The 23,986-nt window shown below is 44.4% G+C and overlaps 1 protein-coding gene across 1 annotated transcript; it reads right to left on the bottom strand.

The window, feature by feature from the left end:
* Nucleotides 1–363: 363 nt before the first annotated feature.
* On the bottom strand, nt 364–3,046 carry LOC125507289 (cation/calcium exchanger 1-like). Its single transcript, XM_048671917.1, has one exon. The coding sequence runs from the start codon at nt 2,456–2,458 to the stop codon at nt 758–760; it is 1,701 nt and encodes a 566-aa protein (XP_048527874.1). The 5' UTR covers nt 2,459–3,046; the 3' UTR covers nt 364–757.
* Nucleotides 3,047–23,986: the final 20,940 nt, after the last annotated feature.

The following is a 23,986-nucleotide window of genomic DNA, read 5'->3' as shown; positions in this document are numbered from 1 at the left end:
AAAAAAGTTGAGAGATTGAGGGAGCCCCTGCACAGACTTGAATGCCGTTCATTGTTCCCCTTTGTTGCGCATCCTTGAGCATCGCTGACAGCCCTTCTGCACATATAACAAAAAGGTATGGCGAAATTGGGTCGCCCTAGAGACGCAACATGACAAGAACACATGGCCCATTGACGGCCCTTGGGGCGAGGCGTGCGATACGTGGTCAACACCGACAGACCAGTGAAGAAAGAAGGAAAACAACCTCCAGAGTGCTATGGGCTCTTGAAATCGCTGCCCTGAATCGACTCGTATCACTCCACCATACCAACCACCTACCAACAAGCCCATCCATCCGCAGATAACTCCACAAAACACAAGAGGTTGATCAAGTGGACCAAGTTTCAAATTAGAGACCTCAATTGATTGAGAGAGCTTCCACCCTAGGGAGTTTATAGTGAATTAAAGCATTTACTCATAGTATGTACCTGTACTTTACATGGCAATTAACAATTATAGACAAGTACTTCATCCCCTTTTTCCTATATCATACTTAATTTACAACAGATAACAAAGAATGACTTTGTTTTGTGGCTTTACATATCCACATGCATGCATTGCCCTCTCACAACTGAAGTGTCACGAGCGTGTGTGAGAAGCAGCCAAGCCAAGCCAGCTCCATCACTTCCGCACCAACCTACGTACTACTACTCTTTTAGCCTCAGGATCTTGTTCGATCTTGCCGCTGCACCATCAAATCAAATCCGACAGTCCTCAATCACTGTCTCGGTAGGAGAGAATCTAGGCTGAGGACGCCGACGGCGTCGGCGACCCGGACGGCGATGAAGCAGAGGTACACGGCGAGCAGCCCGGCACCGAGCGTGACGTCCAGCCTCATCCCCCTCGCCGGCAGCACCACCAACGCCCACGCCAGCCCGCCCACCAGGAACGCCACCGTCACGTACGTCGCCGCATCCACCGGGATCCTGTACGGCTCCGGGTACCGCGCCCCCGCCGCCAGTGCCATCGACAGCCCCAGCCCCACCACCGTGTTGAACGCCGGCCCGGCGTAGCACCCCGCCACGGCCGTCTGGGCGCCCGCCGCGCCGTCCTGCGTCGCCATCGCCACGTCCGCGACCATGTCGCCGAGGGAGTTGCCCCACGCGAGCACGGTGACCCCCAGCACGCTCGCGGGGACGCCGACGATGATGCCGGTGGACACGAGGAGGGCCACGAGCTCCCGGGCCAGGAGGTAGGACCAGAGGATGGACATGAGGAACCCGCCGCTGAGCCACACGAGGCGGGCGTACCGGCCGTGTGGTGGTGCCGCGGCGTCCGTGGTCGCGGCCGCGGCGATGGCGAGGAGCGTGCCGGTGAGGGTGCCGGCGAGGAGCGCGGTCGGGCTGGTCGGGGAGGTGACTACGGCGAGGAGGAGAGGGCCGAGGAGCGCTGACGTGATGGCATACGGCCTGGACCAGCGGTGCCCGGCGATGTCCGGGATGGTGAGGCGGCGCGGGAGGTAGAGCGGCGCGTGGACTGCGGCCAAGAGGCCGCTGGCGAAGGTCCTTGGTGGCTGCTTGGAGGATACGGTGACCGGGAGGAGGAGCGGGGCGGCGAGGTCATCGGAAGGCTTCATTGTCTTTGTGCTGTCGTCGTCGGCGGCGGCGGAGCAGCAGTGCGACGTCGAGACGAGGAGGACGTAGGCGGCGTAGAGGGAGAGGAAGCACGCGGCCGCCCACACCGTGACCGTGCCGGCGACCAGCACGGCGAGGAGGTAGCAGAGCGCGACGAGAAGAAAGCACACGTCGCGCACGAACCCGCTCCGCTCAATGACGGCGCCACCGCGGCGAGCGGCGACGATGGCGACCACGCCGGCGACGACGGTGGACACGAACAGCGCGCCGCCGAGCGCGCCGCTGAGCCCCACGTCCCCCGCCTCCCCGCCGTCGGACGCGAACGCCACGACGCTGGAGAGCACGTCGGGCGCGCCGTTGCCGAGCGAGAGCAGCGTGACCCCGGCCACGGCGGGCGGCAGGCGGAGCGCGGCAGAGAGGCCCTCCAGCGAGGCGCAGAAGTACTCGGAGGCGGTGTCGCCGAGGAGGTAGAAGAGAAGGAGCAGCCAGAACGCGATCGCCGCGCCGCCCAGCCACGGCGACCACCACCAGAGCCCCTCCTCGTCCTCCCCGCACGCGCAGTAGAAGAGCGCGAGGTAGTCGACGTACCCGGTCGGCGCGCACGGCGGGTGGGACGACGACCGGAGGTACCGGCACCGCGCGGCGCGGCCCTCCAGCGCCTGCAGCTCCGCCTCGCAGCTCCCCGGCTCCCGCCCTCCGGCGCCCGAGCCGAAGAAGAAGGTCCCGCCGTGCTGCGTGCGCAGGGAAAGGCATATGACGACGAGCAGGAGCAGCAGGAAGGAGGCGCTCGCGGTCACGGCGGCGGCATTGCGCCTGCTCTTGTACATCCTCTGCAAGAAAGCCATGGTGTTGATGTCCGGAGCTCAGCTCAGCTACTGTAATCGAATACGGCGGTGGAGCTCAGCTGAGGTACAGTAATGCTGTGGCGCCATGCATGGCCGCGGTGGAGCTCGCATGTCTTGTAGCATTGGTCGGTCGGCCCGTGATCAAATCAAATTTGTTTTTGTGGCTGCAGATGAGTACGTTTGTGACTTTGTGTGGACTTTTGGTAGGAAGGGACACATGGCAGCTGAGCAGATCCCTTTTGGAAGCTGCATCATTCTTCTTCCTGGTGACGCGGCAGCCATGTCATGGCTACCAATGTTCCATCTTGCATGCCACATGAGCTTAGAACAATGATGACGATGAGCTTGGGCAGAAAGATAGAAGACGCAAGCTTACAAACTGCAAGCCGAAACCTCATCATCATCAGTTGGTGCTTAATCAGCTGACAAACAAAAATGCTAGACATACGAATGTCAGATCACAAGTGATTAATCAGCCTGCTGCTTTGATTAGGGCACAACGACGGCATGTCAGCATGTGTGTTTGGTCGATGTGGACCATTTCTTTCCTAATAACACAAGAAAAATGTCGACCATTCTTTTGAGGAATTAATTGCACAATTATTTCAGATAAGATACGTAGTACAATTATTCTTGCATCTGCCCAACCTGGTCCATTCATGATTTCTATTGATATTCATAAATTAGCAGCAGCAGCAACAAAACAATTTTCAAGTGTTCCATTCCGACAGAGATCTCAACCAACTTCCGGTGTTCAATGTTCAGTCATCAGTCACGGTAGGAATATTATCTTCTACCCCCTTCGTTTCTAAATACTCGGATATATATATATATATATATATATATATATATATATATATATAGAGAGAGAGAGAGAGAGAGAGAGAGATTCACTCATTTTGCTCTCTATGTAGTCCGCATTAGAATCTTCAAAAAAACTTATAGTACTTCGTCTGTTCCAAAATAAGTGTCTCCGCTTTAATACAACTCTGTACTAAAGTTAAAGTTAGTATAAAGTTTGGACACTTATTTTGAGACGGAGGTGGTATTTAGGAACCAAGGAAGTATAGAGGAGGTGGCATGGGTACGTACTCTCAGCGAATCAGCAGCAGATTGCACCAAGAGGATACCGCAAAATCATCTGCATAAAAAGTGATGATCCAATCCAAGCCAGCCTGCAACGATCATCCATGCTGATCTGAATCTGCGTGCACACAGAATTAATCAAGCTGACTCCACCAACTACCGATTTTTTAGAATAATTGTGAGGGAATCCTCTCATCTCCTTGTTGCTGATCTTGTCTGAGTAATTGTTGTACCGATGGTTGGAATGTTCCGTCGGCCATGCCATGACCCATGAGCTTAGTCATGTAGAACAATCATGATTGATGATGCTACTTAGGCAGATATCATCGACACGCATTGCAGACGGTACAATTGCAAATTGCAGACAGCTGACAACTCTGGCGAGTACGAAGCAATTAGCTCCATCGATTCAAGTCAGATCAACGGGTGATTAGCCTGCTGCGCACTGTTTTGGTTACCGGTCGAAATTTCAAGATTTCCCATGGTTACCACGTATTTCCGTGCCCTTCGGTAAATCGCCATACCGAGCAAAAAACATCATTTTTTTGAAAATTTTGAATTTAAACACTCGATTTACTGTGAAGTACGTAGGATCTAATTAATGCCATGAAAGTTGGTTCTGGCGTGTTAGTAGCAACTTAGTTCATGTTTTGAGAGGTCTTTGGTTCGGATATTCGTTCATTCACTTATTTGAATTCAAAATTCAACTACAAAATTCGCTCGAAATATCCTCGGTCTGCGCAAAAAAGTTTGCCTAATTTGGTTGATATTTATTTCCTGATGTCTTGATAGTTTACTCATGTCAACCCTGATGCTTTACGTCTAGAAAGCATATGTTGATCGCTGATAATTCAGAAGTACGCATCGTCGATCCATGTCAGACCAACAGGTGATTAGCCGGCTGGCTGCAGCTTAGATTAGGGCCGTTGCGGCTGTGTTTGATCGAATCGATGTGGACCATTTTCGTGGGAGATTTATTGGCACGTGTGGCGGGCAAAATTATTTCAGACAAGGCGTACAGTACAGTTATTTCTGCACCTACCCAAGCTGGTCCATCGATGAACTTGATATACTCATAATTCAGCATAAATAATATTGTAAGTGATTCTTTTTTTTTTTTGCGAATAGAACATTTGTAAGTGATCAAAAGGATATGAAGAGAATCAGTGCGTTCAGTCTTCAGTCCGACAGACATCGTAACGAGCTGGCCGTGTTCAAGGTTTTTTTTTTTTTGCGGGTAAAAAAAAATTTATCTTCTATAGACGAGGTGGCAGAGCATGCCACGAAGTCAGGATCTTCATCTGCAAAAAAAGTTGATGATCCCGATGAGTCTCCATGCTCAATATTGACTCCAGCAATTGAGAGTGATCGTGAGCAGTGAAATCCACTCATCTCCACCATGATCTTCTGACTCTGAATAATTGTTGTACTTGTGTGACAGTGCAAGTGTAACCTTTGGTACGCTACGCAGAACTGCAAGTTACTCTTGTCAACCCTGGTGCTTTACGTCCAAGTTGATGCAATTCTTGTACTCCCTCCGTTATAAATATTTGTTTTTTACAGATTTCAACAAATGACTACATACGAAGCAATATGAGTGAATTTACATTCTAAAATATATCTATATACATCCGTATGTGATAGTCCATTTAAAATCTTTAAAAAGACGAATATTTAGAAACAGAGAGAGTATCAAATATAAAAATGATGCAATGCTTTACATATAAGATTAGGAAGGGCCACGTGGCAGCTCAGGATGCCCCCTTTCCCTGGGAGGCACCTGGATCATCTAGAACCTCTTGATGCTGGCCTGATCCTAACTGATCATTAGTTCTTCTTCCTCCTCTTAATGGCACATCAAGCCTTTTCTATTGTTAATAACTCTGATGGATGCTTCATGTCACGAGCTCGATCAGCCAAAGATGGAATGATGATGACGATGATGCGTAGGCAGAAAGTATCGCACGGACGACACAATCGCATGCATTGCAATTGGCCATGACCTCTTCCAATGACCAGAAAATTTGGGCATGATGGATTGCATTAGTGATAACCCATGCAGCTGTTGCTGTTGTGGGCCCCACGGCAAAATTATTTGACACGTGTAGCAGCCACAATTATTAGCATTTCAGACAAAGAATGGTACTTAGCTAAGTATGCTAGTACGAGTAGCCTAATACTGGTGATGCGTTTATCAGCAGTGACCTACCACCAACTAAGCTGGCCTAATCCAATCATGCAAGGAATAATATCATCTATCTACGAGGTGGAAGAGATACTAGGATCATCGGAGATTAGAAGCATAATTGGTTTGGTGCCAAAATTTGGCATGCCGATGTCTGATATTGTGCCAAATATTGGCTACTAATTAACTGGTTAGTAAGTTGTCTTGCCTATCTACATTTGGCTAGCCAAATATTGGTAGGAAACCAATCATGCTCTAGGATGCCGCAGAAATCAGCATCTTCGGCTGTAAAAAATATTGATGAGGCGGCTCGCGCGACCCCACCTCGCGCCGCCTACCCGGGCGGCGGCCGGGGCGGCTCGCCCCCTCCCCCCCTTCAGTCCTCTCTCCCCCGCTCCGCCGAAAGGGGCCCCCGGATCTGGCCGGGTGGTTTCGGCGGCGGCGGGACTTCCTTTCCCCCGCGTGTGGCGCCCTTCCCGGGGCAGGGTTTGGCGGCGGGTGCAGCTCGGCAGGTGGCGGTCTGGCTTCCTGGCAGTGGGGGTCATCGGCTGGCGCAGTGGTGATGCTGCTTCTTGGCGGCAGGGCGGCTTGGTGGTGTTGGGTTGCCGGCGGCGCGACCCCGACACAGATCTGGGCCCTTAGGACCCCATCTTGGTCCTAGGTGGCCGGCGCCGGTGTGGCTTCGCTGCCTCCGGGGCGGTGAAGTGGAGGAGCGGCTTGGACAGGGAGCCACGACACTGATGGCACGCCTTCTGCAGCGCGACCGCGGGAGCTTTACGGGCATTTGAGGGCCTGGTGGGGCCTGTGGGTCCACAAGCCTGGTTTGCTCCTGCTATTGCGTCCGGTCGGATCTCGTCAGTGACGGTGGAGGTTGGGCCCTCCCGCGTGCTGACGGTGCTACTGCTCCCTGTCTCGGCTCCTCCTCTTCGCTGTGCGGGTCCCACTTCGCGTTGTCGTGGTGAGACAGCGTGGGAGACTCAAGATTGTGTTGGCGCAGTGTGATGGACGGTATGGTGGCATGCTCCGAAGCGTCCGGGGTGATGGTTGGGATCGGGAAAAATCCCTGTCGGCCTGGCCGACTCCAACGCGGTGGCGCCTGAGGGTGCCGCCGGACCTTCCTGGAGGGCGTTGGGTGCCACCTTTCCTTTCTCCTCGTCGCGTGCCGGAGCAACCCTTGTAGCAGCGTCGTCATTGTCGTGTTCCTTCTTGGAGGTGTTGCGTGGTACCGATGCTTCGGAGCCGGAGCTTGGTGGAAGATCTCCGGTGGGGCGCAGCGGTCACGAGGCTTCTTCGTTTTTGTTGATCCGCCATTGTCGGCATTTATTTCTTTTGTATTTTCTCTTTCATTTTTTTTGGCGTGCCTGTGCTGTTTCCGTCCCAGCACCTATCATTGATTGTATCAGTGACGATTGCTTTATAATACAAAGCGGGAGAAAACCCTATTTCGGAAAAAATGTTGACGATCACATTCCAACATTTCAAGATTTACAGTCAGAGTTCAGCTGAAGATACTGATCACTTGATCAGAGGCAATGTTGAGACGTGCATGCAGATTGCAGAGTCCAAGGGATCCTCTCATCTCGACCGCATACAGAGCAACCGCAAGCGGGAAACACATCATCTTGATTTGTTGGGTAACCTAGCTGGCGATTCAGAAGCAAAGCTTCAACAGGTTATTGGCCTGCTGCTTCTATTAAGACAGTGGCGGCACTGTGCAAGCGACAACCCCGTTGCAGCCGTGCTTGATCAATGTGGATCATTCTCGCACGAAATCAATTGGCATGTGCGGCACGCACAATTATTTCTGACAAGCTACGTGCGGTATAAATATTTCTGCATCTACCCAAGCTGGCCCATTATTGAAATTCATAGCTTAGCCCAAAAAAAACAAGTGTTCAAAATTTGCGAAAAGAATCAGTAGGTTCAGTTCCGACAGAGATCTTCCCGTGTTCATGGTTCAGCCCTGCAACTGCAAGGAATAACACCACAAAATCATCTGCAGAAAAAAGGTGATGATTCCAAGCCAGCCTGCGATGATTCTCCATGCTGATCCGATCTGCACGCACACAGAATTTGACTCCAACTACCGATTTGCAGAATAATTTTGCATGTCCTTGCTGATCTTGACTGCATAATTGCTGTACGTTTACAACTGCAGCCTTGATATACTTATATGAAGTACTTGTTGCTCAAACACTAAATATATCCCTTTGAGCAACAAGTAATATGCATCGAAGGGAGTACCAATAGTTCATGACCTCTTTCGGTGACCCAACCACAGAATTGACAAGTGCATGCAGCAGACACGATCATTATCTTAGACAAATAGTACTGTTGGCTAAGTATGCTAGTGCGAGTAGCCTAGTACTGGCGATGCGTGTATCTGCACCTACCAACTAAGCTGGCTGAATCCAATAATTCAAGAGATAATACCATCCATCTATCTGAAGACAACGTAGCAGAGAGATACTCTGAAGGAATCAGCAGGAGATTGCACCACGAGGATGGCAAAAACGTGATGATGATCCCAGATCGACCACCATGTCAGGATTCTCCGCGTTTGATTGGGGACATGATTAAGCAAGTTGACGACTCCAACGATTGAGGTCAGAGAAAATGAGAAGCACGCGGGCAGAGGCTCTGAATGTTCACTTTAGTTACATGTATGTTGCTTGAAAATTAATTTTGGGTCAATCGACTTTTGAACTGTTGATTTCTGCTTCACGATTCATGTACTTTTTTTTCCTGGGTTGGTCTATGCGTTGTCTTGGGCTTTTTTTACTGACCCCATAATTGAGCCGATCAATTCGTTAGCGGGCCGAAGCCCACTTCTGTGACATAACCTTCTTCTTTCTTCTTTGTTTCTGTTTTTAACCGTTTTTGTTTTTGTTTCTTTCCTTTTCATTATTAGTTGGTTTTTATTTATTTTTAGGGATGTTGGGTGAGTGTAAATATATACATAAATATACTATATAATATGTGCAAAAATTTCACTATTCTATGATTATTTTTGCATCTTACAAAAATTACAATTTTGGTGAAAGTTGTGTGCAAGTTTTTAAATTTTATTTTTTTCTTCAAGAAATACTAATGCCATTAATTCATTCTTTTTTAGAGAAATTTATTATTTTGATATTTTTTTAGTTTTTATTTCGTTCTACTTTAAGGGTAATATCAATGCCACTAATTTATTCATTCTTAGACACATTTTTTTGCAAAAAAATCCACTTTTATGTTCTTATTATTGTATATTTTGAAAAAGGTATTTTTTATGTATATTTTGTGCAATTTTTTCAACGTTTGTTTTAGATTTTTTATTTTTATTTTTTAAAATGGTAATACCAATGCCACTAATTAATTTTACCTTAGGAAATTTAATTATTTTGATTTTTTTATTTTGTTCATTTTATTTCTACTTAAACATAATACCAATGTCAGTATGTCACTAATTCATTAATTCTTAGCAAACATCTTTTTGCAAAATTCCACTATTAGATGCTTATTCTTGCATATTATTAAAAAAACACAACTTATGTGTAAATTATGTGCAAATTTATCATTATTTTCTTTTATTTTTTTTCACTTCCTTTCTTCTTAAAGGAAAATATCAATGGCACTAATTCATTCCTTCGTTGAAAACATAATTTTTTATTTTGTGTGTGTAAGTATAAATGCAACTACTAAATAATATGTGTGGAAATCATAGTAGAATGCGAAAATTTCACTAGTATGTACTTGTTCTTTGCATATTTCAAAAAGTGCAGTTTCAATGCAAAGTTGTGCGCAACTTTTCAAAACTTTTCTTTTTCATTCTCTTTCTTCTTAAAGGGTTTCATTCTTTCTTAGAAAACTTCATTATTTTATTATTTTATTTGCTTTTTTTGAAAGATAATAACAATGCCACGAATTCATTCTTTCATGGATTTTTTTTCATTTTTCTTTCCTTTTGTAAGGGTAATACTGATGTTGTAATGGATTGTGACATCAGCATTACCCTTACAAAAGAAAAGAAAACAAAAGAAAAATAAATTGTATGGGGTGACATGACGTCAGCCTTCACAAAGACGTCGTCGCACTGGTGCGCCAAGGAGACGGCCTTTGCTGCCTCCTCCTTTACCCCTGCATAATTCCTGTCGTTGATCTCATCGTAGGCTCCGGCAAACCCGAACTTCATGTTGTCATACATCCTTTGGCATCACTCAAGCACCGCCGCCCTCTTGAGATATGTACCTAATTTTGCTACTAGGCCCTCGATATCATGGATGGCGCCCTAGGCATTGCTGATGACCATGTTGTCCGCCACCTTGGCCAGGCCCCATGTGTCCGTGTATGGGCTTGGGTGGTGCTTTCTCAACTTCAACACACATAAATCGTATTTGACATGTGTGTTCTTGTAAGTCACCTCCTTGCAAGTTGTTTCCAAGGTCGTGTCGGCACCGGGCAATGCTAGAACAACGGCGGCTATGACTACAAGAGCCGTTTGTGGCCTCATGGATCTTGTTGGTTGTATTTTGACAGAAAGAGATGTTAAACCTGGGTGATTTCGCTTGAGTTGTAAAATACATTGAAGGGAGAAGGTAGAATATGGGACTATTTAGATACATTAAAACTGTGCAACTTTCCAGCCCTCTCAGGCCATTAGCGTCCGTGGTCGTCCGATCTTCAATTTCAAGCATTTTCGGCCGTCAGCTTTGATGTGAATCGCACCTAATCAGCCTTCGTTCGCTATTAACGAGCGCGAACCGTCTGGGCCGCTGCTCCGGTCGCTTTTTTGGTTGTCTCGGGTTAAATTGGGCCTCATGGGCCTGTAGCAACCTCCCCTAAGCCATCGATCGTTTCATTTCGCTAGGTCGCACGTCTCCCCCACCCCCCTCGCGTGGCGGCTCTTCCCCGATCTAACCTCTGTCGCGTTCATCCCCATTCTTGTACGCCGGTGGGATCCTGCTTCCCACCGCGCAAGGGCGCCGGTACGGCAGCCTCCCACAACCTGGCTTAGATTTCGGACGGCACCACAACTTCAGCTGGGGGCCTCAAGCATCGGTGGCGACGCCAGAGGGCGGTGACGACGGCAGCGAATCATCGCTTGTCGGTTGGACTCCACTTGCCGGTGATTGAGGAAATAAATCACCATGCCACTCTTCAGCGGCTACTACTTGCAGGTCCGTTACCACTCCGTGCTCTTCCATTCCTTTGCCGGCATTATTGATGCTATTCTTTCACCTCCCAAAATGATGCAAGTTATCTAGGTTGACTGACTCGAGCTCCTCTGTGCTTCCAAGCTGGGATTAGCAGTTCCAGTATAATTTTTGCCTTTGGATTGTAAATAAACTCCTTTTGGACGAGCATCCTTTTCCATTGACTAATAATAGCCAATCCAGATTTGTTTGATCTGTTTGCATTTTTCGGTATACTTTACATATAGAGGTTCTCGGTGGTGTACGTATAGGACCAATAATAGTTGTAGAAATTCTGTAGCCGTCTGGTATTGCAAGATAATGGATTCAGGAGAGCCGATTATAACTGGGATAATGAAATTAGGCAGAAGGCATTGCTAATCTTGACATGAAGAAACACATTATTCTGATATGTCCATGATATTTTAGTGCTCACTTTATTTTACCGATGTTCCAATTTGAGTTTATCACATCCATGCTTTGAAAGTTTAGGTTATAACTCTAGACCAAATTTGAGTTTACCACACCCACGCTCTGAAAGTTCAGGTTGCCATGACATGACCTGTGCTTTGCAGGATAAATCAGAGAACATCTTTGATGGTCCTTTGATAGAATATAATGAGAACAACATAATACGTAAGGCATGTACTACATGGATCTTGATTCGGAATTCAGCAAAACAACTCTATTGAGTACCTGCAATAAAATAGTATATTGTTGTTCATGATCCTACAGTTTCTGAAGTCAAAAGTAGCAGTGTTTACATCTAATTGTATCCTGCAAAGCTAATAAAGTCCTTCATAATCTCGTGTGCGTGTGGTCTCTATTAGTCACTATGTATTCGCTGAGATTCTTTCATTTTGTTGAAATTGTATGTGCATCTGCTTTTGTCCGTGCCATGTTAGGCGGCGCTGGATCATCTATGTTGAGGATGGCTTCACCGACTTGTGCATCGTCCGAGGTCTGTTTCCCTTTCCTAGGGTTTAACAAAATCGCATGAGTTATCGGTCAAGAGGAGGCCCACATGCAGCAAAGTATGTCAACGCAAAATCAATGCAGGGTTTGTTCAGGACATTACAGTTCGAAGGACATGCAAATGTTTGATTCTCCCTGTGCAGTGTCAATCAACTGTTGATTGCAGGAGCAAGGTGTACGAAAAATTTGATTGCAGTTTAGTGTTTTATTGCATGAACATAACAATTTACTGTTTTATTGCAGGTACTCAATAGAGTTCTTTTGCTGCATTCAGAATAAAGATCTATGTAGTACATGCCTTACATATTGTATGTTGCTGTCATTATACTCTATCAAAGGAGCATCTAAGCTGTTCTCTGATTTATGAATTTTCTCTACAGGGGTAATGGCTACTTCCCCTTTCTTACTCTGCCATCTTCCCAGCAGCCATGGTTCTCATACCACTGCTCATTGCGAGGTTCCCAGTCTGCCTTCCCTCCCCACTCTCACAGGAACGCTGACCGGCAGCGCACATGCCTTTTCCCGACAGTGCCATGGCACCTCTCTATAGGTGAGCGACACTGCCATTTCCTTCCGAGTGTGACATATTTTCTTTTTAAGTTATTACATGCTGAGTTACAGGTTGGTTTAGTCTATTGTATCATGCCTCTAATTCTGCTCCATGCTCAAGTCAACATGACACTTCTTCCCCCCAATTTTTTCTTGATTTATTCTATGTTAGTTCGGTTTGTCATATCAGGTCGAATGAGTTGTCCACATTTCTGTGTACAAAGGGTTAGTATACATCTACATAATCAGATGCTGGAGGAAATGTAGGATAATATATCTAACCATATTATATGCTTTACTTACAATGGTATCTGCTCAGTGTAGCCATTTACTCATGAACTGTAACGTTTCTTTTTACAGAAAATAGACAAGATGGGGACAACAAGTTTTCTTTCTCCCAATTCTGGCACCCCCATCACTTCCTTAATTTTTCATTACAATTTTAGTGTCAGTATTTTTCCTTAAGAAAGTTTGCTAACCATGGCTTCATTGCTAATCAGTTTATGGTTCACTTACTTCCCCAAAACATAATGTTTAGTTGCAGTTGAGCAAAGACAACTTGATCGTGTTAATGCATAAGTTAAATCAACAATCTTGACAAACCTAGAATCTAAGGTATATATGCATTGCGATATGTTTTACTGTCCTGTTAAATTCCAAGGACCCTCTTTATCTTGAGGCTCGATCATTGTATATTGGTATTTTGTTGCTCTGTCACTAGAAGATGATGCCTACTTGTTTTCTAATTTGTATGATAAAACTGTAACATGTCCTAAAAAAGCAGGTTTGGAAGAATGGTAATTTTCTAAAGCCAACTGTACAATAGTAATAAAAATTATCTAAATTATGGACAACAAATGCCAGAATGGAATAATAAGTAAATGTTCATTAACACTGTTAGCACATTTGTTGGAATATAGTGGTTGCTATATGATCTAGAAGCATGTACTGCATTGTAACAATACAATGCATGTGCTACTGTTTGACATGTGATCTTACATTGGTATTATTATCCCTGATTTTCTTTTAGCGACTGCTATATGATCTTTGAAGTATCTAATCCAACATTAATGGAGCATCAAGTGGCTGGGTTGAGAAGAAAAGTGTGTATTTGTTGGACCTACAAGGCATAGAAATCTAACTGGCAACAAAATTATTTATATTTACGAATGCAGTAATATGCAATTCTGATACTTACTGCTATCATACATAGTGTGCCGTGTTTTTTAGAATTATTTATGTGTCATGTTGGAAACAATGGTGCTGGTGCCTTTACGTGTTACTACTGCTTTATTGTTTATGTATAATGCCTTCACATATTTGTGCCAAGCTAACATGCAATATATATTACAAATAGATGAGCGCAACAACGCGCGCCATCGATGATCTAGTTATAGAAAGGGGTAACATGAGGGTGAGCACGCCTATTTACACGTTACCTCTGTATGGGACTATTTATAGACAGGAGTATCATATTATATATTTTTCATGTTAATTATTAGGATATTAATTGCACGTTATTTTTTTTATCAATTTCATGGTTTTTCATATGTGAGGGCATTTTATGGACTAGGCTTTAGAAAAGCCTGATCCCAAAACCCTTAGTCCTATCCCCCCCCCCAAATAAAAGGTGCATTTCCTATTATTTTCATCATTTTTGGGATATATGAATATATTTTTTTTGAGAAAACTTCCGATCTATTCATCTTCAATCATGACAGTACAACGAACACCAGAAATAATAAAAATTACATCCAAATCCGTAGACCACCTAGGGACGACTAATACCACTGAAGCGGGCCGAAGGTGAGCCGCCGTCATCATCCCTCCCTCGCTGGAGCTAAGCAAAACCTGTTGTAATAGACAGTCGGGAAGTTGTTGTCCTAAGGCCACATAGGACCAGCGCAGCAGAACAACAATCGCCGCCGATGAAGAGTAGCGTAGATCGGATGGATCCAATCTGGACAAACACAAACGTAGACGAACTACGACCGGATTCGAGCAAATCCACCAAGGACAGATCCATCGGAGACGCACCTCCACACGCCCACCGACGATGCTAGACACACCACCGGGATGGGGGCTAGGCGCGGAGAACCTTATTTCATTTTTAGAGAACCGTCGTCGTCTCGTCTTCCTAAGCACGACACAAACCCTAACAAGATTCGAAGCAGCATATAAAAATAGAGCCCTCCCTCCGGCAAGGGCCGGGATCCACCGCGACACCATGACCTGTTGGGGAACGCAGTATTTCAAAAAATTTCCTACGATCACGCAAGATCTATCTAGGATATGCATAGCAACGAGAGGGGAGAGTGTGTCTATGTACCCTCATAGACCGAAAGCGGAAGCGTTGAGTAACACGGTTGATGTAGTCGAACGTCTTCGCGATCGAACCGATCAAGTACCGAGCGCACGTCACCTCCGCGATCTGCACACGTTCAGCTCGGTGACGTCCCTCGAACTCTAGATACAGCTGAGATCGAGGGAGAGTTTCGTCAGCACGGCGGCGTGTTGACGGTGATGATGAAGTTACCGACGCAGGCCTTCGCCTAAGCACTACGACAATATGACCGAGGTGGAAATCTGTGGAGGGGGGCACCGCACACGGCTAAGAAATCAACTTGTGTGTCTATGGGGTGGCCCCCTCCCCCGTATATAAAGGAGGGGAGGAGGAGGAGGAGGGCCGGCCACAAGGGACGCGCCCAAAGAGGGATTCCTACTCCTAGTAGGAGTAGGTTTCCCCCTTTCCTAGTCCAAGTAGGAGAAGAAGGAAGGAGAGGAGAGGGAGAAGGAAAGAGGTAGGCGCCGACCCCTCCCTAGTCCAATTCGGACCAGCCCATGGGGGGGCCTTCCCTTGTGGCCCTTCTCTCCTTTCCACTAAGGCCCATGAAGGCCCAATACTTCCCCCAACAAATTCCCGTAACTCTCCGGTACTCCGAAAAATACCCGAACCACTCAGAGCCTTTCCGATGTCCGAATATAGCCTCCCAATATATTGATCATTACGTCTCGACCATTTCGAGACTCCTCATCATGTCCGTGACCTAATCTGGGACTCCGAACAAACTTCGGTCATCAAATCACATAACTCATAATACAAATCGTCATCGAATGTTAAGCGTGCGGACCCTAAGGGTTCGAGAACTATGTAGACATGACCGAGACACATCTCCGGCCAATAACCAATAGCGGAACCTGGATGCTCATATTGGCTCCTACATATTCTATGAAGATCTTTATCGGTCAAACCGCACAACAATATACGTTGTTCCCTTTGTCATCGGTATGTTACTTGCCTGAGATTCGATCGTTGTATCATCATACCTAGTTCAATATCATTACCGGTAAGTCTTTTTACTCATTCCGTAATGCATCATCCCGCAACTAACTCATTAGTCATATTGCTTGCAAGGCTTATAGTGATGTGCATTACCGAGAGGGCCCAGAGATACCTCTCTGACAATCGGAGTGACAAATCCTAATCTCGATCTATGCCAACTCAACAAACACCATCGGAGACACCTGTAGAGCATCTTTATAATCACCCAGTTACGTTGTGACGTTTGATAGCACACTAAGTGTTCCTCCGGTATTTGAGAGTTGCATAATCTCATAGTCATAAGAACATGTATAAGTCATGAAGAAAGCAATAGCAATAAACTAAACGATCATAGTGCTAAGCTAACGGATGGGTCTTGTCCATCACATCATTCTCTAATGATGTGATCCCGTTCATCAAATGACAACACATGTCTATGGCTAGGAAACTTGACCATCTTTGATTAACGAGCTAGTCAAGTAGAAGCATACTAGGGGCACTCTGTTTGTCTATGTATTCACACATGTACTAAGTTTCCGGTTAATACAATTCTAGCATGAATAATAAACATTTATCATGACATAAGGAAATATAAATGACAACAGTATTATTGCATCTAGGGCATATTTCCTTCAGTCTCCCACTTGCACTAGAGTCAATAATTGATACGTCCATTTTGCATCATGCTTTTATATCGATATTTATTGCATTGTGGGCTGTTATTTCACATTATGTCACAATACTTATGGCTATTCTCTCTTATTTTATAAGGTTTACATAAGGAGGGAGAATGCCGGCAGCTGGAATTCTGGGCTGGAAAAGGAGCAAATATTAGAGACCTATTCTGCACAACTCCAAAAGTCCTGAAACTCCACGGAATACCTTATAATAAATAATGAAAAATCCTCGCCAAAGATGAAGACCAGGGGGCCCACACCCTGTCCACGAGGGTGGGGGCGTGCCCCCCCTAGGGCGCGCCCCTACCTCGTGGGCCCCCTGGTGGCTCTCCGATGACCATCTTCTGCTATATGAAGTCTTTCGTCGAAAAAAAAACCAGAACCAACCTTTCGGGACGAAACTCCGCTGCCACGAGGCGGAACCTTGGCGGAACCAATCTAGGGCTTCGGCAGAGCTGTTCTGCCGAGGAAACTTCCCTCCCGGAGGGGGGAATCATCGCCATCGTCATCACTAACGCTCCACTCATCGGGAGAGGGCAATCTCCATCAACATCTTCATCAGCACCATCTCATCTCAAAACCCTAGTTCATCTCTTGTATCCAATTCTTGTCTCCAAGTCCGGGATTGGTGCTAGTAGGTTGCTAGCAGTGTTAATTACTCCTCGTAGTTGATGCTAGTTGGTTTAATTGGTGGAAGATCATATGTTCAGATCCTTTATGCATATTATTACCCCTCTGATAATGAACATGAATATGCTTTGTGAGTAGTTACGTTCGTTCCTGAGGACAAGGGAGAAGTCTTGCTATTAGTAGTCATGTGAATTTGGTATTCGTTCGATGTTTTGATGAGATGTATGTTGTCTAGCCTCTAGTGGTGTTATGTGAACGTCGACTACATAACACTTCATTATTTGGGCCTAGAGGAAGGCATTGGGAAGTAATAAGTAGATGATGGGTTGCTAGAGTGACAGAAGCTTAAACCCTAGTTTATGCGTTGCTTCGTAAGGGGATGATTTGGATCCATATGTTTCATGCTATGGTTAGGTTTACCTTAATACTTCTGTTGTAGTTGCGGATGCTTGCAATAGGGGTTAATCATAAGTGGGATGCTTGTTCAAGTAAGAACAACACCCAAGCACCGATCCACCCACATGTCAAATTATCAAAGTACCGAACGCAAATCATATGAACATGATGAAAACTAGCTTGGCGATATTCCCATGTGTCCTCGGGAGCGCTTTTCCTTATATAAGAGTTTGTCCAGGCTTGTCCTTTGATACAAAAAGGATTGGGCCACCTTGCTGCACTTTATTTACTTTTGTTACTTGTTGCTCGTTACAAATTATCTTATCACAAACTATCTGTTACCACATATTTCAGTACTTGCAGAGAATACCTTGCTGAAAACCGCTTATCATTTCCTTCTGCTCCTCGTTGGGTTCGACACTCTTACTTATCGAAAGGACTAGGATAGATCCCCTATACTTGTGGGTCATCAAGACTCTTTTCTGGCGCCATTGTCGGGGAGTGAAGCGCCTTTGGTAGGTGGAATTTGGTAAGGTAAAATTTATATAGTGTGCTGAAATTTACTGTCACTTGTTACTATGGAAAGTAATCCTCCGAGGGGCTTGATCGGGGTATCTTCACCCCGACCAGTAGAGCAAAGAGTTTATCCTCAACCTACTGAACCTATTGAAAATGAAATTCCTTATGAGTATCCTTCGGGTATGATAGAAAAACTGCTAGCTAATCCTTTTACAGGAGATGGAACAAAGCATCCTGATGAACACCTAATATATGTGGATGAAGTTTGTGGATTATTTAAGCTTGCAGGTATACCTGATGATGTTGCTAAGAAGAAGGTCTTCCCTTTATCTTTGAAGGGAGACGCATTGACATGGTATAGGCTATGTGATGATACGAGATCATGGAAGTATAGAAGATTGAAATTGGAATTTCATCAAAAATATTACCCTATGCATCTTGTTCATCGTGACCGCAATTATATATATAATTTTTGGCCTCGCGAAGGAGAAAGCATCGCTCAAGCTTGGAGGAGGCTTAAATCAATTTTATATTCATGCCCCAATCATGAGCTCCCAAGAGAAACAATTCTTCAAAAAATTTATGCTCGGCTTTCTGAAAATAATCGCACCATGCTCGATACTTCTTGTGCTGGCTCTTTTATGATGAAGACTATTGGATTTAGATGGGATTTATTGGATAGAATTAAACGCAACTCTGAATATTGGGATCTCGACGAAGGTAAGGAGTCAGGTATGACACCTAAGTTTGATTGTGTTAAATCTTTTATGGATACCGATATTTTCCGTAAGTTTAGCACTAAATATGGACTTGATTCTGAGATAGTATGAATCTTTTGCTAATTATGTTGATCTCCCTAAGGAGAAGTGGTTTAAATAGCATCCTCCCATAGAAGTAAAAGTAGATGCACCTATTAAAGTTGAAGAAAAGGCTATCACTTATAATGATCCTATTGTTCCTACTTGTTATGTTGAGAAACCACCTTTCCCTGTTAGGATAAAGGATCATGCTAAAGCTTCAACTGTGGTTCGTAAAAGCAATATTAAACCATATACACCTCCTGAGCAAGTTAAAGTTGAACCTAATATTGCTATTGTTAAATATCTCTTGTCTGATAATATAGATGGGCATGTTATTTACTTCTGTAATGAAACTGCTAGAATTGCTAAACCCTGTGATACAGATAAACCTAGACCTGTGGTAGGCATGTGATGACCCACAAGTATAGGGGATCTATCGTAGTCCTTTCGATAAGTAAGAGTGTCGAACCCAACGAGGAGCAGAAGGAAATGATAAATGGTTTTCAACAAGGTATTCTCTGCAAGTACTGAAATAAGTGGTAACAGATAGTTTTGTGATGAGATAATTTGTAACGAGCAACAAGTAACAAAAGTAAATAAAGTGCAGCAAGGTGGCCCAATCCTTTTTGTAGCAAAGGACAAGCCTGGACAAACTCTTACATAAGGAAAAGCGCTCCCGAGGACACATGGGAATATCGTCAAGCTAGTTTTCATCACGCTCATATGATTCGCGTTCGGTACTTTGATAATTGGATATGTGGGTGGAACGGTGCTTGTGTGCTGTTCTTACTTGGACAAGCATCCCACTTATGATTAACCTCTATTGCAAGCATCCGCAACTGCAACAAAAGTATTAAGGTAAACCTAACCATAGCATGAAACATATGGATCCAAATCAGCCCCTTACGAAGCAACGCATAAACTAGGGTTTAAGCTTTTGTCACTCTAGCAACCCATCATCTACTTATTACTTCCCAATGCCTTCCTCTAGGCCCAAATAATGGTGAAGTGTTATGTAGTCGACGTTCACATAACACCACTAGAGGCTAGACAACATACAGCTCATCAAAATATCGAACGAATACCAAATTCACATGACTACTAATAGCAAGACTTCTCCCTTGTCCTCAGGAACAAACGTAACTACTCACAAAGCATATTCATGTTCATAATCATAGGGGTAATAATATGCACAAAGGATCTGAACATATGATCTTCCACCAATTAAACCAACTAGCATCAACTACAAGGAGTAATTAACACTACTAGCAACCTACTAGCACCAATCCCGGACTTGGAGACAAGAATTGGATACAAGAGATGAACTAGGGTTTTGAGATGAGATGGTGATGATGAAGATGTTGATGGAGATTGCCCTCTCCCGATGAGAGGAGCGCTGGTGATGACGATGGCGATGATTTCCCCCTCCGGGAGGGAAGTTTCCCCGGCAGAACAGCTCTGCCGGAGCTCTAGATTGGATCTGCCAAGGTTCCGCCTCGTGGCGGCGGAGTTTCGTCCCGAAAGGTTGCTTCTTATTTTTTTCTCGGCTAAAGACTTCATATAGGAGAAGATGGTCATCAGAGAGCCACCAGGGGTCCCACGAGGTAGGGGGTGCGCCCTAGGGGGGGGGGGCGCCCCCCACCCTCGTGAGAAGGGTGTGGGGCCCCTGGTCTTCATCTTCGGCGATGATTTTTCATTATTTATTATAAGGTGTTCCGTGGAGTTTCAGGACTTTTGGAGTTGTGCAGAATAGGTCTCTAATATTTGCTCATTTTCCAGCCCAGAATTCCAGCTGCCGGCATTCTCCCTCCTTATGTAAACCTTGTAAAACAAGAGAGAATAGCCATAAGTACTGTGACATAATGTGAAATAACAACCCATAATGCAATAAATATTGATATAAAAGCATGATGCAAAATGGACGTATCAACTCCCCCAAGCTTAGACCTCGCCTGTCCTCAAGCGAAAAGGCGAAATCGAAAAATATGTCCACATGTTTAGCGATGAAGGTGTCGATAAAAATAAAATACGGACATGAGGGCATCATGATCATTCTTATAACAACAACTTATATATTTTTTGTCATATGATCTCTAATGCTAGAGTAATAATTCAATCACAATATCAAGTATGAATCATAAACTTCATTGAAAACTAACAAACTACAATCTCAGTCATTGAAGCAATTGCAATTTATCATAATATAGGAAAGAGTCAATGTATAAGAGCTTTTCAGCAAGTCCACATACTCAGCTATCATATAATCTTTCACAATTGCTGACACTCACGCAATACTTATGGGTGTGGAGTTTTAATCAGACACAGAGAAAGATAGGGGCTTATAGTCTTGCCTCCCAGCGTTTTACCTCAAGGGTAATGTCAACAGCAATAGTTCATGAAAACTCACATCCAATTAGCCATATATACCAGGATCTTTCCAACATACTGTTCTTTCCAAAGGATAAAGTGTAAAAAGGAAGGGTGAAAATCACCATGACACTTGCATAAGGTAGAAGATAATGATAAAATATAGGCCCTTCGCAGAGGGAATCAGAGGTTTCCATGCGCTTTTATGGTTGGATGCACCAAATCTTAATGCGAAATAACGTCACTTTATATTGCCCCTTGTGATATGAACCTTTATTATGCAGTCCCTCGCTTTTATTACTTCCACATCACAAGATCGTATAAAGCTTATTTCTCCCACACCAATCAATCATACATATTTAGAGAGCAATTTTTATTGCTTTGCACCGATGACAACTTACTTGAAGGATCTTATTCAATCCATAGGTAGATATGGTGGACTCTCATGGCAAAACTGGTTTAAGGTTATTTGGAAGCACAAGTAGTATTTCTACTTGGTGCAATTAATTTGGCTAGCATGAGGGGAAAGGCAAGCTCAACATGTTGGAAGATCCAAGACAATATAATTTATCTCAGATGTAAGAAAACATAACCCATTACGTTGTCTTCCTTGTCCAATGTCAACTCTTTAGCATGTCATATTTTAATGAGTGCTCACAATCATAAAAGATGTCCAAGATAGTATATCTATATGTGAAGACCTGTCTTTCTTTATTACTTCCTATAAATTGCAATGATGACCAAAACTATGCTTGTCAACTCTCAACAACTTTTATTCATCATACTTTATGTGAGCTCATTACTCTCCATGAGATCCATATGATCTCTTCGTTTCTTTTTATTTCTTTCTCTTTTCTTTTATTCACTTAGGATCATGGCAAAATAATCAAGCCCTTGACTCAACACTAATCTTTATTATATAGCTCACGGACTCGATTACATAGAAGGATAATAAAGCAAAACTCACAACTAGATCATGCCATAAACTTTATTCTACTAGATCAAAATACTACTAATAAGATCGAACTAAGGAAAACGATAAAGATAAAAGTGATGGTGATATGATACCGGGGCACTCCCCCAAGCTTGGCAGTTGCCAAGTGGAGTGCCCATACCCAGATACTCAATTCTTCTTTGTTGGAGGAGACGGTGGTGATTTTGTTGATGGTGTAGGCTTCTTCCTTAATTTGTGTTTGAGGACAGAATTTTGGTCCCTTAGGTCCTCGATCTCCTGCTCCAAGCTCAGTATCTTTTTGCATAGTTCCTGCTTGTTCTCCTGCAAGAGGCGAAAAGGGATAAACTCGATCTTAGGTTTCTTTACACTATCCTGGAGGCTTGACTTTTTGAACTCCACACGCATGTCCCCAGGTTGAGGTAGTGGGACTTCATCTTCATCTGAGCTCGTCTCCTCCTTTCTCTTGGGTTCATAGTCTTCTTCTTCTTCTTCCGTAGTCCAACCACAAGGCTCCACATCCCCATAAACCTTAGGATCTGCAAGGTAATCAGCCACATAGCTTTCTCCTTCCGGATCCTGGGACGACATGTTGCTCTGTCTGCAGCAGGACAGCTCAAAACAAAGACAAGGGATTTTTGCGTGATATGGGAGTCAAAACCTTCGGGAGAATATATAATAAATTTTTATCGACCAAAATACGTATCGTGCAAGAAAACGGAGTCCGGAAGGCACACGAGGAGCTCACGAGGTAGGGGGCGCGCCCAGGGGGTAGGGCGCGCCCTCCACCCTCGTGAGGCCCTCGTGTCCTTCCCGGACCGCTACTTAATTTTCTATTTTTCTGAATATTCCAAAACGGAGAAATATTGCCTTAAAAATTGTTTTGGAGTCGGTTTACTTACCGTACCACATACCTATTCCTTTTCGGAGTCTGAAACGTTCTAGAAAGTGTCCCTTATGTATTCCTCCGGGGTTACGGTTTCAATAATATTGGTTTCAACATTTATGGGATTACCTGAGATATAATGTTTGATTCTTTGACCGTTTACCGCCTTCGGATTTGTGCCTTCGAAGTTGTTGATTTTTATGGCACCGGAACAATAGACTTCCTCGACAACATAGGGGCCTTCCCATTTAGAGAGAAGTTTCCCTGCAAAAAATCTTAACAAAGAGTTGTATAGCAATACATAATCACCTACATTAAGCTCACGCTTTTGTATCCTTTTGTCATGCCATCTTTTAACCTTTTCTTTAAACAACTTGGCATTTTCATAAGCTTGGGTTCTCCATTCATCAAGTGAGATAATATCAAATAACCTCTTTTCACCGGCAAGTTTGAAATCATAGTTGAGCTCTTTAATAGCCCAATATGCCTTATGTTCTAGTTCGAGAGGTAAGTGACATGCTTTTCCATATACCATTTTATACGGAGACATACCCATAGGATTTTTATATGCAGTTCTATAGGCCCATAATGCATCATCAAGTTTCTTGGACCAATTCTTTCTAGACCTATTGACAGTCTTTTGCAAAATTAATTTGAGTTCTCTATTACTCAATTCTACTTGACCACTAGACTGTGGGTGATATGGAGATGCAATTCTATGATTGACGCCATATTTAGCAAGCATTTTACGGAAAGCACCATGAATAAAATGTGAACCACCATCAGTCATTAAATATCTAGGGACTCCAAACCTTGGAAAAATAACTTCTTTAAGCATTTTAATAGAAGTGTTATGATCAGCACTACTAGTTGGAATAGCTTCTACCCACTTAGTAACGTAATCAATAGCAACTAAAATATGTGTATATCCATTAGAGGCAGGAAAAGGTCCCATATAATCAAAGCCCCAAACATCAAACGGTTCAATAACAAGTGAATAATTCATAGGC

The sequence above is a fragment of the Triticum urartu genome, chromosome 5, assembly GCF_003073215.2.
Source record: "Triticum urartu cultivar G1812 chromosome 5, Tu2.1, whole genome shotgun sequence".
NCBI classification, from domain to species: domain Eukaryota; kingdom Viridiplantae; phylum Streptophyta; class Magnoliopsida; order Poales; family Poaceae; genus Triticum; species Triticum urartu.
Note: the sequence above shows the minus strand (reverse complement) of the source record. Positions and strands in the feature narration are given on the sequence as shown.